The sequence below is a fragment of the Dryobates pubescens genome, unplaced genomic scaffold (assembly GCF_014839835.1).
Source record: "Dryobates pubescens isolate bDryPub1 unplaced genomic scaffold, bDryPub1.pri scaffold_63_arrow_ctg1, whole genome shotgun sequence".
Classification (NCBI taxonomy): domain Eukaryota; kingdom Metazoa; phylum Chordata; class Aves; order Piciformes; family Picidae; genus Dryobates; species Dryobates pubescens.
The window spans coordinates 146,758-163,470 of NW_026530782.1; the positions used below are offsets into that span (position 1 = coordinate 146,758).

The window sequence follows — 16,713 nt, forward strand, 5'->3', positions numbered from 1 at the left end:
CCGGGGCCGGCCGGGCACTGCCGAGAGCCTCCGCGGCCGCCCGGCGACCTCCCCGGGATGACAGCGTTCGGAGCCGGCCGGGTGAGGCCGAGATGATCCCTGGGGACTGGGGGCGGACGGGACGGGCAGGGCCGCAGGAGGTTTTGGGATGATCCCGGTGCCGCCCCCGGTGCCGCCCCCGGTGCCGCCCCCGGTGCCGCCCCCGGTGCCGCCCCCGGTGCCGCCCCCGGTGCCGCCCCCGGTGCCGCCCCCGGTGCCGCCCCCGGTGCCGCCCCCGGTGCCGCCGAGGCAGGGCGGGGACCGGGTCTCGCCGCGGCCGCCGAGGTCGGGGTCCGGCCGAGCGCCTCCGAGCCCGGAAGGCTTCGACAGCAGCAGAGCCCCCAGGGCAGTTCTGTGTCCCCCAAGGAGGCAGCAGAGCCCCCAGGGCCGTTCTGCGCCCCCAAGGCAGTTCTGGGTCGCACCTCCAGGACCCTTTTCAGTCTCTGGCTGCTCTGGGAAGGCTTTGGGCAGCTCGGGGCAGCAGCACCAAAGTTCCTGCCCAGTTGCCCAGGTTTGGGTCTTGCCATTCCCAACCTGGCACAAACCCAACCACGGTCAGGCTGGGGGGCGTGCAGGGGACCAGAGCAGCGCCCCCAGGGCAGCTCCCAGGGGAGCACAAAGTCCAGGCAGGACTGGAAAGCCTCCAGCGGCTCCTGGCAGCTGAGCTCTGCCACTCCACGGCAGGAATTTGTTCTTGCCCCTTGGTTCCAGCCTGTGCCCATCCTGCCCCCTGAGTGCCCCTAGGCTGTACCCATCCCTGCCCCCTGAATGCCCCCAGGCTGCTCTACCAATCCCTTGTCCTCCTCTGTTGACCCCCTTGGGCTCAGCCCCAGAGCTGTGCAGGCAGGAGGCTGCCAGCAGGTCCCCAGTGGCCCCTGGAGCCTCTCTGCTCTCAGCAGCTTCCTTTGGTGCCCCTGGAGCCAGCTGCAAGCTGCATCCTTGGCACAGCTGCGGGGGGGCAGAGCCTTGGCCTGCTGCTGCCAGGGAGCTGCAGCAGCTCTGGGCTCCTGCAGTGAGGGCTGCACTGGCACTGCCCTGCAGCTCTAGGGCAAGGGTCCAGGGTCCAGGGCCCAGGGCTGCTCTCTCAGGCACAGACTGCCTGCCTGGAGCCTCAGCTGGAGCAGCCTCTGGCTGGGGAGCTGCTGCCCCCTGCCCTCTGCTTCCCCCCAGGTACTTCCTGCTGGCTCGCACCCACCCGGACCCCAAGGCTCCTGCAGGCAAAGCCTTCACTGGCTTCATTGTGGAGGCCAACAGCCCTGGCATCCAGGTTGGCAGGAAGGTGAGGAGCAGGCCCGGCCCTGCCAGCCCAGGAGCCGCTCTTGGCGTCTCACCCAAGCAGGCCCCCAGCTGCCTTGAGAGGAGAGGCCTTGGGGCAGTGCCCCCGGCCCGTGCCCACCTGCAGGGAGCTTGGCACTGCCCAGCACAGGGGCAAGAGGCTCCCTTGGGAGCCTTGGGTGGGCCCAGGGCAGGGATCCCTCAGCAGGAGCTGAAGGCAGCTGGCCTGGCACAGCTGCCAGAAGCACCTTGGAGCCCCAAGCGGTGCCAGGCGGTGCCAGCAGCAAGGGGCAGAGCTGCAGCCACAGCCCCCTGAGTGCTGTGCCCTCAGCTGCTCCTGCCCAGGGAAGAGGCCTCGGGGGGCACAGGGCTGGGGCCGTGCTGGGGCCGGCAGGGAAGCAGCAGTCGGGTGGCAGCCAAAGCTCAGCCCCAGGCAGCAGGCAGGGCCCTGGGCGGCCGCTGCCCATCTCCCTCCCGCCCTGCTGTGGGCACAGCTGCAGCTCCCTGCTGCCCGCCCCGGGGGGCTCTGTCCTGCCTCTGCCAGCCCTGGCACAGAGCCCAGCTGGGCACAGCCCCGGGACTGAGCCCCAGGCAGAGGAAGGATCCTGCCCAGCTCCAGGGCGGGCTGGGGGAAGGCAGAACTGGGGCTGGGGAGGGAACTGGAGCTGGAACTGAAGCCCTTGGGCAGAGAGCAGCCCAGAAAGCTCAGGGCTGGTGCCCGGGGGCCGCTGAGGCGCTGGCACCGTGCTGCCCCTCGGCAGCCCCAGCGAGCTGCCCCTCCGCCCCCTGCCCCCCGCAGGAGCTGAACATGGGCCAGCGCTGCTCGGACACCAGGGGCATTGTCTTTGAGGATGTGAGAGTGCCCCAGGAGAACGTCCTGAGAGCAGAGGGAGCAGGCTTCAAAATCGCCATGGGAGCCTTCGACAAGACCAGGCCGCCGGTGGGTGCCAGGCACGGCCCCGGGCAGCTGTGCCGGAGGAGCTGTGCCGGGGGAGCTCTCCCGGGGGTGCTCTCCCGGGGGGAGCTGTGCCGGGGGTGCTCTCCCGGGGGTGCTCTCCCGGGGGTGCTCTCCCGGGGAAGCTGTCCCGGGGGTGCTCTCCCGGGGGTGCTCTCCCGGGGGAGCTCTCCCGGGGGAGCTCTCCCGGAGGTTCCGGTGCTGAGGCTCTGCCCTGTCCCTGCAGGTGGCAGCCGGGGCCGTGGGCTTGGCTCGGAGGGCGCTGGACGAAGCCACCAAATATGCTCTGGAGAGGAAAACCTTCGGGAAGCTGCTGGTGGAGGTGAGAGCAGAGCCTGCAGAGGCAGGGGGCCAGGGGCTGCCTTCTGCCAGCTGTGCCAGCAGGGAGCCCCCACGGCTGTGCCCTGGCTCTCAGCAGGGAGCTCTGGCACAGCTCTGCCCCTGCCGGGCTGCCCCAGGGCACAGCTCGGCCCCGGCTGGGCCGAGGCAGCGCTGCAGCAGCTCCTGGGCTGCTCCTCTGGCCCCTGCTGCTCAGAGACAGCTCTGGGCCAGGCCCTGAGGCTGCTGTGCTGCCAGGGCAGGGCTGAGCTCTTCAGCTGCAGCCAGGAGAGGTCTATGGGGGGCAGAAGCCTCTGGGGGACAGAGCAGCCCAGAGCCAGCGAGCCCCAACCCAGGGCCGGGCACAGCCCTGCGGGGGGCAGGGGCAGCACTCATGGGCTCAGGGCATTGCCAGGGCTGGCAGAGCCCTCAAGGACCACCCGGTGCCAACCCCCTGCCAGGGGCAGGGTCGCTTCCTCCTGGATCAGGCTGCCCAGAACCACATCCAGCCTGGCCTGGAGAGCTTCCAGCAGGCCCTGGGCACCCCCTGCCACTGCCTCCCCCCCGATGGGGAAGAGCTTTTTCCTCATGTCCAGCCCACACCCACCCTGCTCCAGCTGGGGTCCATTCCCCCCCCCAATCCCTCCCTGGCATCCTAAGCAGTTCCTCTCAGCTCTCTGTAGCCCCCTGCAGGGCCACACTCAGGTCTCCTGGGAGCCTTCTGCCCCCCAGGAGCCAGCAGTGAGCCAGACCCACAGCTCAGAGCACTAAAGCTCAGCTGCAGCATCCCAGGTTGCATTCCTGTGCTGCAGAGCTCAGCCCCTGGCAGTCAGGCTCAGTGCAGCCCAGAGCCTGCTGCCAGCCTGTAATGGGTTGGGGCCGACCCCCTCCCCACCACAGGCAGAAATAACGACTCAGACAAACTGATTGCAAAAGTAGTGGAGAGTTTAAATAGAGAACAGTGAGTGTGCACAAAAGGAAACATGGTGACAAGAAAGGAACCAAAGTAAACCCAGGAAGACCCCAAACCCCACCTGAGGGTGCATCCAAAACCCCCAGGGCTCCTTCTTCCCCCTCCCTCTGCTGGGCTAGTCTCAGCTGGCCAGGCCTGAGACTGCCCATCCCCCTGTGGCCTTGGCCCCAATCAGGCCCATGGCCGGGAGATCTCTCCCCCAGTTACCAAGTCTCGGAGAGGGAAGGAAAGAGGAAGTGCCAGACCCCACCGCAAAATTTATAGTGGTGCAAGGGATTATGGTAGAAATACCTAATTTCCTGAGTCCACCCACTGGGATGGACTTCTGGACACAGGAAACACCCCTGTAGCAGAGGGCACCCAGCCCAAACTACGACACAGCCCTGCAGAACTCAGCTGCAGCCCAGAGCCTGCTGCCAGCCCAGGCACAGAAGGCAGCCCCAGAGCAGCCTCTGCTGTGCTGTGCTGGGCCAGGCCCCGGGCTGGGTGCTCAGGGGCTTCGGTGTCCCCGTGGCAGCACCAGGCAGTGTCCTTCCTGCTGGCTGAGATGGCCATGAAGGTGGAGCTGGCTCGCTTGGGCTACCAGAGAGCTGCCTGGGAGGTGGACGCCGGCCGCAGGAACACCTTCCAGGCCTCCATCGCCAAGGCCTTCGCCGGCGACGTGGCCAACCAGGTGGCTGCAGATGCAGTGCAGATCTTTGGGGGCAACGGCTTCAACACTGAGTACCCTGTGGAGAAGCTGATGAGAGATGCCAAAATCTACCAGGTGAGTGCAGGGCAGCAGGGGACCTGCGGGGAGGCTGCCTGGCACAGCTGGGGGGGACAGGCTGCCCCTGAGTCCTGCCCCTGGCTGCCCTCAGCCCTGCCGCTGGCTGCCCTCAACCCTGCCCTCAGCCCTGCCCCTGGCTGCCCTAAACCCTGCCCTGCTGCTGAGCCCTGCCCCCAAGTCCTGCCCTGAACCCTGCCCCTGGCTGCCCTCAGGTCTGCCCTTGGCTCTCTGCAGGCCTCAGCTCTCGCTGGCTGCTGTCCCCTTTGCTGCCCTGCAGCTGCTGCTGCAGCCTGGGGGTGCAGGGCAGGGTCCCAGCTGTGGCAGCAGTTGCCGGGCTGTGGGGAGCTGCTCAGCTGACTCTTCTGCCCCTTCCCTTGTGTGGTGGATTGAGAGAGGGCTTAGCTCTCCCTCCTCCACAGAGTAAGAAACCACAGCTAACTCAGTCGAAGAGCAAAAGCTATATATTTACAAGCATATATGGAAAGCAGGTTATATATAACACAATATATACAGGTATTTACAATATATACACAGAAATACACAGCAAAGACAAATAACACAACAAAAATCCCTCCCTCAGGGAGGGATCCCCTCTTTGGAACCCCCTCTCTCCCCCCCTTACCTCCCTTTTTCCCCAAAAAGGGGTTAGAGAGAGAGAAAGGCAAGTTACTAAGGAAAAGAGTTGTTAGCAAGCTTCAAAAGCCCATGCAGGATTAGTGTTTGCTTATCTGAAGGCCAAGTCCAGCAGTTCGCAGAAGAAGCAGGCAGGGAGAACAGGCTGAAACACCAAACTCCCCCAACTCCCAAACCCAACTGAACTGAGGAAAAAAAAAAAAAATTTTCCAACCGCTTCACAATCTAAAGCTGAATTTTTGTTTATCAACCAATGAAATTCGTTTAGAATATCAGAATGTTTTGGTTCTAGTACCAAAAACATTAGCCAGTGTGTTCCAGCAGTGTTTGTTCTTAAAGGCACAGCCTCAAACGACCACAGTCCACCCCTTTCTAAACAATTTCATTGGCTGTTCGTACTGTCCATCCAATCCAGAACAATATTTACAGTTCGTAAGTTAAGTTCATCGTCCATTCCGGCTATACTCAGATGTAGATGATTCAGAAGTCCAAGAAAATCCAAAATCAAGAAAATGGAAAACAGTTTGTCTCTCCGCAGACGAAGCGAAGAAAAAGGGAAACAGGGACTCAGGGACTCTCAGTTGACTCAGGGCTCTCAGGGTTCTCAGGGTTCGTGCACCGTAGATTCCTCAGGGACTCTTTCCTTTGGACGCGCTGTAGCTGTACAACATTCTGAAATTAAACTCTCTCAGCTAAAGTTAAATCTCTTTGTGGAATACACTGAATTTCACCATTCTCTTGCATTATCCAATAAGTGTGACCCGGACCTTCTGCTGAAACCACCCCTCGGACAGGTTTAGCCTCTCCTGAGGGCGAAAATACCCAAACAGTTTTACCTAACAGATTCTTTTCCCTAACAACAGGAACTCTATCACCTTCTACTTTCTGTAGCAGATCAGAATGTGCAGGTCCAGCTCGGTTCACTGAACCTCTACTGTTCACCAGCCAGGTTGCTTGTGCTAAATGTTTCTCCCAGTTTTTCAAAGATCCACCTCCCATGGCTTTGAGAGTGGTCTTCAACAAACCGTTGTAGCGTTCAATCTTCCCTGCAGCTGGTGCATAGTAAGGAATATGGAAAATCCACTCAATACCGTGCTCTTTTGCCCAGCTCTTTACAAGGTTGTTCTTGAAGTGAGTTCCGTTGTCTGACTCAATCCTCTCTGGAGTTCCGTGTCTCCACAGGATCTGTCTCTCCAGACCGAGAATGGTGTTGCGTGCAGTTGCATGTGGGACTGCGTAAGTTTCCAGCCATCCAGTGTTTGCCTCTACCATAGTAAGCACGTACTGCTTACCAGAACGAGAACGTGGTAGAGTGATGTAGTCAATCTGCCAAGCTTCACCATACCTGTATTTGCACCATCTGTCACCATACCACAAGGGCTTAATTCTCTTTGCCTGCTTAATAGCAGCACAAATGTCACAGTCATGGATGACTTGTGTGATGGCATCCATGGAAATGTCTATGGATCTGTCACGAGCCCATTGGTATGTTGCATCTCTGCCTTGATGTCCTGACGAATCGTGAGCCCACCGAGCTAAGAATATCTCACCTCGGTGTTTCCAGTCGAGATCAAGTTCAGAGTCCTTGTCTACTTGAGAAACTCTTGCAGCTAGATCTGCCTGATGGTTGTGCTGCTGTTCCTCAGTAGCTTTGCTCTTGGGAATGTGAGCATCAATGTGTCTCACTTTCACTGGAATTCTCTCGATTCGATCAGCAATGTCTTGCCACAGTTCAGCTGCCCAGATGGGTTTTCCTTTCCTCTGCCAGGCATTCTTTTTCCAGTTCTTTAGCCAACCCCATAGAGCATTGGCTACCATCCATGAGTCGGTGTAGAGATAAAGCTTTGGCCATCTCTCACGTTCAGCCACGTCGAGAGCTAGCTGGACAGCTTTTACCTCTGCAAATTGACTGGATTCTCCTTCTCCATCCTTCGCCTCTGCAACTCGGCGTGTTGGACTCCACACGGCAGACTTCCACCTTCGCTTGTTCCCGACGAGACGACAGGAACCGTCTGTGAACAAAGCATATTTCTTTTCATCATCAGAAAGGTCATTGTAAGGAGGAGCTTCCTCAGCACGAGTTACTCTCTCCTCTGGAGGTTTAGCACAGTTGGTATCTTCAGGCCAACTTGAGATCACCTCCACCAGACCAGGTCTTTCAAGATTTCCCATTCGAGCTCTCTGTGTTATCAGGGCCATCCACTTAGACCAGGTGGAATCTGTGGCATGATGTGGTGTGGAACCTTTGCCTTTGAACATCCAATTCAAAACTGGCAATCTGGGAGCTAAGAGAAGTTGTGACTCAGTTCCAATTACTTCAGAAGCTGCTTTCACTCCTTCATAGGCAGCTATAATCTCTTTCTCTGTTGGAGTGTAATTAGCCTCTGAACCTCTGTAACCTCGACTCCAGAAACCAAGAGGTCGTCCACGTGTCTCACCTGGAGCTTTTTGCCACAAGCACCAGGTTGGACCATTGTCACCTGCAGCCGTGTACAAAATGTTCTTAATGTCTGGACCATCTCGCACAGGTCCCAGACCCACTGCTTGGACTACTTCTTGCTTTATCTGGTCAAAGGCTGCTTGTTGTTCAGGTCCCCAGTGGAAACTGTTCCTCTTTCGAGTCACATCATACAGAGGTTTCACAATCTGACTGTATCCAGGAATGTGTAGTCTCCAAAATCCCACTATCCCCAAGAAACGTAGAGTTTCTTGCTTGTTCGTGGGATTTGCCATGGTAGAGACTCTATTTACCACATCCACTGGAATGTGTCGGCGTCCATCCTGCCACTGCACTCCCAGAAACTGGATCTCTGTGGTAGGACCTTTCACTTTGTCTCTCTTGATGGCAAAACCTGCATTCAGGAGAATGTCCATGATTTTGTTACCTTTCTCGAAGCCTTCCTCAGCAGTTTTACCCCAGACGATGATATCATCGATGAACTGGATGTGTTCTGGAGCACCACCTTCCTCCAGAGCATCATGGATTACTGCATGACAGATGCTGGAGCTGTGGATCCAGCCCATTGGCAGTCTGTTGAAAGTGTACTGGATTCCTCTCCAGGTGAAAGCAAACTGAGGCCTGCATTCCTCTGCTATGGGAATAGAGAAGAAGGCATTAGCAATGTCTATGGTAGCATACCATTTGGCCTCTTTGGATTCCAGCTCATACTGGAGTTCCATCATGTCTGGTACTGCTGCACTCATAGGCGGAGTTACTTCATTCAGGGCTCGGTAGTCCACTGTCAGACGCCAGTCTCCATTCGGCTTTCGCACAGGCCACACTGGACTGTTGAAAGGTGAATGAGTTTTGCTGATGACTTTTCTGACTCTCCAACTGATGAATCAGATTCTGAATGGGCAACAAAGAGTCACGGTTGGTTCTGTATTGTCTGTGATGCACAGTCCGAGAAGCAACCGGCAACTTAATGTCCTGAATCTTGTGTTGTCCCACAACTGCAGATTCATCAGAAAGCTCAGGTCTAGCAGACAGCTTCAGTTTTTGTCCATCAATTTCTACAGAAGCTACTCCAAAAGCCCATTTGTAACCTTTAGGGTCTTTGAAACGCCCTTCTCTCAGAAAATCAATTCCCAAAATACAAGGTGCATCAGGTCCGGTCACAACTGTATGCTTTTTCCATTGTTTACCAGTTAAGCTTATATTAACCTCCACTTTACTTAACTCTTGAGATCCACCAGTGACTCCCAGAATAGTTATGGACTCTGATCCCTGATAATTTGATGGCAATATGGTGCACTGAGCTCCTGTGTCAACCAAGGCCCTGTACTTCTGAAAGTGTGAAGTGCCAGGCCACTGGATGTACACATCCCAATAGATTCTGTTATCTGTATTACCCCTCTCCTCCCCCTGGCGGGAGGCAGGGCACCCCTAGTTATGGGGAACATGTCCACAGGTGCAACGAGCACACTGTGCAGTGTTAGAACTGGAGCCACTGTTGGAGCTACTAGAGTTGTCCTGGGGAACTGTAGAAGTAACAGCTACCCTTCTGGTATTGCTACCTCGGGTTCTGCCACTTTGCAGTTCTCTCAGTCTCCTGAAAAGATTAGAAGTTGGTTGACCATCCCACCTGTTCATGTTCTCACCAAACTGATCACGCAGGGTAATCCAAATAGTCCTACGTGACTGCCTTGGTGGTCTGTTTTGGTTTGATCTGTTTTGGAATGACCTCCTTGGAGGATGTCTATTCCTCACAGATGAAACCTGTACCCACCTGGAGGAAGAATTGGAATCATCTCTTTGTGCCAATTGGGAGATGGTGTTTTTTAAATTCATCCTTCAGCTCTTTCATGCAATTCTCCAGTTTTCCAGACAGAGTTTCAATGGCTGAAACCAAAGAAACACGTGTCATGCTATCATCCAATTGTCTCAATTGATCAGTGAATTGGCCAACCGTAAGAGGAGCTCCACCATAATTTCTTGCTACAATTCTGCTTGCCAGAATGTTTGCATAATTAGAAGGAGCAAGCTTGATGAGCTTTTTAGCAAGACCATTTCCTACAGGAACATCATCAGGATTCAGAGATTCATGTTCACCATAGAGTACCTCTCTAACAGCAAATTCTCTCAGACGCTTGATTCCCTCATCTATGGTAGTCCAGGGCTTAGGATTCCATGGAAGATCATCTCGGGAAGGGTATCTCATGAGAACTGCCATTAGAAGGCGTATCCACAGATTAACCTTACCGAGAGCCTTGCCTAGATGTCTATCTATTCCATTATCCTTTGAGAGAGTTCCTAGCTGGGCTGCTGACTTGTCTCCAACCATTAGAGCTGGAGCACCTGTATCATAACATCTACCAAGCCAAGCGAGAACTGGCTCCTTATCTGCTCTGAGATAGTCTTTTCTCACATTTCTAAGCTCCTCACGTGGTGAAGAGCAGTCGGTTATGTCATCTTGTTCTTGCTCCTCTGCCTCCTGTTCCTCAACTTGTGGTCCCAACAACCTCTCAAGGATCCCTTTAAGCTGAGAAGCACCACCACTAGCTGCTGTCCTACCAAGAGATGCATCTCGATCCTCTGATGATCTCAATAACTCAGCTGTATTTTTAAGACAGATTTTCTCTTCCTCCCCAGCAGAAGAACCTTGCTGTGCATCCCCGTCAGCTCCTGAATCAGCTTTAGTCTTACCCTTCCTTGTTGTTAAAACTGCTACTTGCTTTACTGGAGCTGTGTTTGGGTTTCCAGCTGCCTTATTATCAGAAGCTGATAAGCTTTGAGACAGATTAGTTGCTTTGGAGGACGCTTCCGCTCCTGCCATGGAAGAAGGAGGAAATGACTTTGCCTCGTTAATGGTGGCTGCCTGGGACACAGGAGCCGCCATGTTTGGGGCTACTGTAGCCCCTGGCTGCTTGCCAGAATCATCACCATTGCTATTCAGAGCTGCCTTGCCGATTGACTTTTTAGCTTTATCTTTAACTGACACAGATTCTCCATTATCATCCTCACTGGATGTTCCTGAAACAGAGCTAGGGTGGCGTTTTCGTCTCTTTGTCCTCCGTCTAATAACAAAACATGCCTTATAAACTTTTCTCTCCCGGTACAGTGTCACTAGCAAATACACATTACTTATCACCAGCAGCAGGACTACACACATCAAGAAAATCAGCTTTGGATCCCAGCCATCACTTAAAATTACCCTTTCACCGAGCGGAATCTTAAACTCTTTTATCTCAATAGGGAGTGTGCTAGATGTTACATTCCTGTACTTTTTAACATAAAAGAATTCCAGGCACTGATCATACAGAAGCCGAATCTTGTACTTAAACCACAAATATAATTTTTGCATTATATATTTACCTATCTTATCGATAATCATACCCAGGCAATACTTGTAGATCAATACACCAAAGACCGAGAAGAACAGACGCTCAAAAAGCCAAAACACCTTCATGTTTGCTCGTTCGACTTAAGCAAGCAATAAATCAAACTAATTTGTCAGCAAGCCCCGAGTTGGGCAGCCAATAAATGTGGTAGGTTGAGAGAGGGCTTAGCTCTCCCTCCTCCACAGAGTAAGAAACCACAGCTAACTCAGTCGAAGAGCAAAAGCTATATATTTACAAGCATATATGGAAAGCAGGTTATATATAACACAATATATACAGGTATTTACAATATATACACAGAAATACACAGCAAAGACAAATAACACAACAAAAATCCCTCCCTCAGGGAGGGATCCCCTCTTTGGAACCCCCTCTCTCCCCCCCTTACCTCCCTTTTTCCCCAAAAAGGGGTTAGAGAGAGAGAAAGGCAAGTTACTAAGGAAAAGAGTTGTTAGCAAGCTTCAAAAGCCCATGCAGGATTAGTGTTTGCTTATCTGAAGGCCAAGTCCAGCAGTTCGCAGAAGAAGCAGGCAGGGAGAACAGGCTGAAACACCCAACTCCCCCAACTCCCAAACCGAACTGAACTGAGGAAAAAAAAAAAATTTTCCAACCGCTTCACAATCTAAAGCTGAATTTTTGTTTATCAACCAATGAAATTCGTTTAGAATATCAGAATGTTTTGGTTCTAGTACCAAAAACATTAGCCAGTGTGTTCCAGCAGTGTTTGTTCTTAAAGGCACAGCCTCAAACGACCACACCTTGGCAGATCTATGAGGGCACTGCCCAGATCCAGAGGCTGATCATAGCTCGGGAGCACCTGGGCAAGTTCAAGGGCTGAGGAGAGGCCTGGGGCAGGGCTGGGGCTGCTGCAGGCTGCCTGTGCCCAGGGCAGGGCTCTGGGGGCCTTGCTCAGGGCCAGCAGAGGCCTGGAGAAAGCCTTTTGTGTCCCAGCCCCAGCCCTGTGCACAGGATGGAGCTGTGCCTGCCCCTGGCTACCTGGCTACCCTGGCTGCCGACCTCGGTGCCTGCTGGGCAGCTGTGGGCTGCCAGGGCACCGCTTGGGCTCTGGCCTTGCTCTCTGTCCAGGCACAGCTCTGGCCGGGGCTGGCAGCAGAGCTAAGCCCCTGCCCAGTGCACCTCTGATTAAAACAGGAGCAAAATGCTGATTGCCTTCTTCGGGCCCTGGCTCTGTGGGGGGGTCCCCCCTCGGGGCAGCTGCCAGGAGCCGCTCTGCTCCCCCAGGAGCCCCTCGGGGCCAGCAGCTGGGCTCTGGGCACCACTGGCGCAAGGACATCCTCTCAGAGAGAGCTCTGGCGGCCCCGAGCCCGGGCTCTGTCCCCAGCCCTGGAGCTGCCTCGGGGCGCTGTGGCAGCCAGGCAGCCCCAGCAGCGCCAGCCCCGGGGGAGCTCTGTGCTGCCTCCCCAGCAGGAGGCCTCCCGCTCACAGCGGCTCCACAGCCAGCAGGGACACAGCCTCAGCCCGCGCTGCCCGAGAGGCTTCTCCGCAGGGGCCGCAGCTCCTCCGGCTCCAGCCCGGGCAGCGCTCGGCGCCGCCTGCGCTGCTCCTGGCTCTCAGAGAGCTCCGGAGCGGCTGGGGTCAGGCAGAGCTCTGCCCCGGGCAAGGAGCAGCCCCCGCGGGGTGCAGCCGAGGGATGGAGCTGCTGGCAGGCAGCCCCGCGGCAACGGAGCCGGCAGCGCTGCCGGGCAAGGAGCCCTGCGGGGGCGTCCGGGGGCAGGGAGGAGAGCGCGGCCAGGAGCACAACCGGCAGGGCTACGACAGCCGAGCTCCGAGCCCGGCCCGGCCCCGCCGCCCGTCAGCGGCACAGCCTCGCCCGCAGCTCCCGCGGCGGCAGCGCCGTCGATTGGCGGGACACGCCCCCGGCGGCCGGCGCTGCCCGCGCCGGACCCCTCCCCCCTGCTCCGGGGCCTTCGCGCGCCCAGGGCAGTCCGTCCTGAACACCGGGTCCCGAGGGCCCTTCGGAGCTGCGCCTAGCAGCGCGGCTCAGGCGAACGCCACGGGCAGCCCTGCCGGGGACCTGAGCCTGCCCCTTCGGCCCCGCCCCGCGGCCGCGTGCCTCTTTCCCGCGGCCGCCGCGCGGCGCAGGTAGGGCCCGGCCGGGGTCGCTTTGGCGGCAGTGGCAGGGAGCCCCGAGCCCGGCCGCACCGGCGGGGAGCCCCGGGCCGGGCCGAGCCGAGCCCGGCCGCGCCGGCGGGGAGCCCCGGGCCGAGCCCGGCCGCACCGGCGGGGAGCCCCGGGCCGAGCCGAGCCCGGCCGCACGGGCGGGGAGCCCCGAGCCGAGCCCGGCCGCACCGGCGGGGAGCCCCGGGCCGAGCCCGGCCGCACCGGCGGGGAGCCCCGGGCCGAGCCGAGCCCGGCCGCACCGGCGGGGAGCCCCGAGCCGAGCCCGGCCGCACGGGCGGGGAGCCCCGGGCCGAGCCGAGCCCGGCCGCACGGGCGGGGAGCCCCGGGCCGAGCCGAGCCCGGCCGCACCGGCGGGGATGGCGGCGGAGAGCTGCGGGCGGCGCTGCCGTTGTGGCGGCCCCGGCCCCGTCGCCTGCTCTCCGGCTGCTGCTGCCCGGGGCCGCCGGCGGCAGCTTGGGCTCCGCCCGGGGCTCGGTGCGGGCGGAGGAGGCCCTGGGGCCGGGCGAGAGGAGCAGGGCCGTAGGCCGCGGGCAGGCCCCGGGTGAGTGCGGGCGGAGCAGAGCCGCTGGGAGCCAGAGCAGGGCCCGGGGCAGGGCTGGCTGCGGGAGGCCTCCCTGGGTCCCTGATGCTTCTTGGCGTGGAGCAGCTGCTGCCAGCTGCTGCCGAGCGCTTCGGTCTGGGGTTGCTCTGAGGCACAGGCTGCTGCAGGCCAGGGACTGCCCCGGGCAGCTTTGGGTTCTATCCTCTCAGCTGGGGCTTGAAGCTCTGCTGCTTGTTGTGCCCCAGAGCCTGGCTGCATTCCCTGTCCCCTCCCCTGCAGGAGCAGCGGCCCCAGGGTGCCCCCCCGACCCGTGCCGGGCAGGGAGCTTATCAGAAGCCCTCCCTGGGCTGTGCTGGTGCAGCCTGCTGGGGGCAGGTTGGCTGCCTTGGGGCCAGGGGAAGGCAGCAGGGGAGTGGGGGCTGGGCAGGGCCCTGCTGGGGAGCCAGAGGAACCCCCCCAGGGGTGGGGAGAGCAGGGGCTGGGGGCTGTGCTGCCTGCTGGCCAGGGCTGCTCTCAGCTAGGGCTGAAGGGGGGCTCGAGGGGAGGGTCTGGGGGAGCTCAGGGTGGGGCTCTGGGAGCCCTGGGGGCAGGTTTGCTGGATGAGGGCCAGCAGTAGGCTGGGGACTGCTCCTGGCTGTGCCTGCAGCTGGCAGCAGAGCTGAGTTGGGGCTGCAGGTGCCAGGAGGCTTTGCCCCCCCGGGCCATTTCAGCAGCCCCCAGCTGGCTGCAGGGGGCAGAGTGGAGCTGCTGGCAGTGCCTAGGGTGTGCCCAGGAAGGTGCCCTGCTGCCCTCTGCTGTGTCTAACTGAGGCTCCCTTGCTGCTTTCTCAGGGAGCAGCAGCTGGCAGTGCAGAGCTGAAGCTGTGTGCCCAGGAGCTGCCCTGCTGAGCTGCTGGACCTTGGCACGGGACCTGGGAGGCTCAGGTCAGTGCTGCCTCAGACCCCTCTGTGCCCTGCTGGGGCTTGGCCTCCTCCCCCTGCAGCTTGTGCCTGACCCTGCTGCTCAGGAGTGCTCTGGGCTCCCTGCAGCTGGCCCTGGCTGCTGGGGCTGGCATCCAGGCCTGCTCTGTGCCCCTGGCTGGGGCTGGCAGTGTTGGCAGCTTGGGTGGCCCCAAGGCAGCAGCCTCCCTGGGTCAGTGATGATCCTTGGCATGTATTAGCTGATGCTAGCTGATGCCCAACCTCTTCAGCTCTAGAATTACTCTGAGGCCCAGGGAGCTGCAGGCCCTTGGGTTGCTGGCACCTTGGGGCCCTTGCTCAGCCAGGTGCCAGCTCTTAGCCCAGGCTGAGCAGAAGGAGCACAGCTGGGGCTCAAGGAGGTGCCCACAAAGCCTTCTGTTTCTTCCCCCAAAGGTTGCTTCCACTCCAGCCCTGCTGTGGACTTCTGCTCTGCCTTCCCTGGGGGAAGAGTTCAGCTCTGCCCTGTTCTTGTCTCACCTGCAGGGCTATGTCCAGCTCTGGAGCCCTCAGCACAGGAGGGACCTGGAGCTGCTGGAGAGGGTCTAGAAGACGCCCCCAAGAGGATCAGAGGCTGAGGAGCTGGGGCTGTACAGCCTGGGGAGGAGAAGGCCCCAGGGAGACCTCAGAGCAGCTCCCAGCCCCTGCAGGGGCTGCCGGAGGGCTGCCGAGAGGCTGCAGGAACAATGGTTTGGGCTGAGAGCAGAGCAGGTTGAGATTGGATGTGAGGAACAAGTTCTGCACCAAGAGGCTGCTGGAGCACTGCCACAGGTCTCCCAGGGAGGTGCTTGGGGCCATGCCTGGAGATATCCAAGGGAAGGCTGCACAGTGCCCTGGGCAGCCTGCTCCAGCTGAGGATGTCCCTGCTGGCTGCAGGGCTTGGACTGGGTGATCTTTGGAGCTCCCTTCCAGGCCAAAGCATTCCAGGCTTCCACAGTCTGGGTGCACAGGACAGGTGCCAGGAGCAGAGCAGAGCTGCTGCCCTGCAGGCAAAAGGCTTCCAGGGTGGCCCAGGGCAGCCTGCTGCAGCTGGGGCTCTCTGCTGGCTGCAGGGGCTTGGCGCTTGGGCGCTCCCTTCCAGCCCAAGCCTTTGCGTGGCTGTGAGCAGTGGAGAAGTCTCTGCACCAGAGGGGCTCTGGCAGAGGTCTCCCTCTCAGCACAGCAGCTCCTGGCACTCTGTCTTCTCCACTCCCAGGAAGGTTTCTTCTTCCTTTCCCCCCTGGCTGTCCTGCCCATCCTGTCCTGCCCATCCCTCTCTCCAGGCTCTCTTGCTCCAGGGTGGATCCTTGGCACTTTCAATAAAGATACCAACAACTGAAAATCCATCCACAATTTATTGATCCAGAGCTCTCCCCAGGAGCTTCTCTGCAGCAGAGCTCAAGGTTCAGGTTGGGGTTGGCCCTTCCCGCTGAGAGAAGCTCCAAACAGCTTCAGCAAGGCCAGAAGCTCACAGCCAGAGCTCCTTGGGCTTGGGAGAGGAGAGCCTGGTGTCAGCAATGCACCTTGACCTCTGGCCACTCAGCAGAGGTGGCTGAGGCAGGAGGCGAGAGCTGAGCCTCTCCCCCAGACCTGGCTGTGCCCAGGATGTGCCCTGCTGCCTGGGGGCACCAGCTAGGGCAGCACTGCCAGGCCATGGCTATGCCACCACTGGGCAGTAGGGCAGAGAGGTTCCCCTGCTCCCCTGCTCAGCTCAGGCCACATCTGGAATCTTGTGTCCAGCTCTGGGCCCTCAGTTCCAGAAGAATCTCAGGGAGCTGCTGGAGAGAGTCCAGCCCAGAGGCACAGAGCTGCTGCAGGCAGTGGGAGATCTGCGAGGAGAGCCTGAGGCAGCTGAGGCCGGAGCCCAGAGCTGGAGGTGAGAGCCAGAGCCATGAGCCAGAGCCAAACCTGTGAGCTGGAGCTGAGAGCCAGAGCCTGGAGCTGCAGCCATGAGCCAGAGGTGAGAGCCAGAGGTGAGAGCCAGAGCCGGAAGCTGGAGCCATGAGCTGGAGTCGAGAGCCAGAGGCTTCCTGTGCCACTCACACAGCAGAAACTGTGCTGTGCCGCACCCTGAGAGCCGGCCCCCAGTCACAGGATCAGAGGATCACAGATGTCAGGGACTGGAAGGGATCCATAGATACAATCGAGTCAAAGCCCCTTGCCAGAGCAGGGTCATGCACTGTAGCTCAGGTCACACAGGAACACATCCAGGCAGGCCTTGAGCATCTCCAGAGAAGGAGACTCCACAGCCTCTCTGGGCAGCCTGCTCCAGTGCTTTGTGACCCTCCCAGT

General features: G+C 59.0%; 1 protein-coding gene and 1 non-coding gene across 2 annotated transcripts; both read left to right on the forward strand.

The window, feature by feature from the left end:
- The first annotated feature begins 148 nt into the window (after positions 1 to 148).
- Positions 149 to 15,020, forward strand: LOC104309388 (acyl-CoA dehydrogenase medium chain). The gene is made up of 7 exons (XM_054179468.1): positions 149 to 359; positions 1,128 to 1,318; positions 2,114 to 2,254; positions 2,496 to 2,591; positions 4,078 to 4,326; positions 14,317 to 14,409; positions 14,839 to 15,020. The coding sequence occupies exons 1-6, from the start codon at positions 149 to 151 to the stop codon at positions 14,371 to 14,373; spliced, it is 945 nt and encodes a 314-aa protein (XP_054035443.1). The 3' UTR covers positions 14,374 to 14,409; positions 14,839 to 15,020.
- On the forward strand, positions 14,617 to 14,698 carry LOC128899779 (small nucleolar RNA SNORD45). The gene has a single exon (XR_008463160.1). It is a non-coding gene; the product is annotated as a small nucleolar RNA SNORD45 (small nucleolar RNA).
- Positions 15,021 to 16,713: the final 1,693 nt, after the last annotated feature.

Coding starts and splice junctions, on each gene's coding strand:
- LOC104309388 (XM_054179468.1), top strand. CDS start 149: ATGATCCCGGTGCCGCCCCCGGTGCCGCCCCCGGTGCCGCCCCCGGTG. Junction 360..1,127: donor AGCGCCTCCGAGCCCGGAAG/GCTTCGACAGCA, acceptor CTGCTCTCTCAG/GCACAGACTGCCTGCCTGGA. Junction 1,319..2,113: donor GCATCCAGGTTGGCAGGAAG/GTGAGGAGCAGG, acceptor TGCCCCCCGCAG/GAGCTGAACATGGGCCAGCG.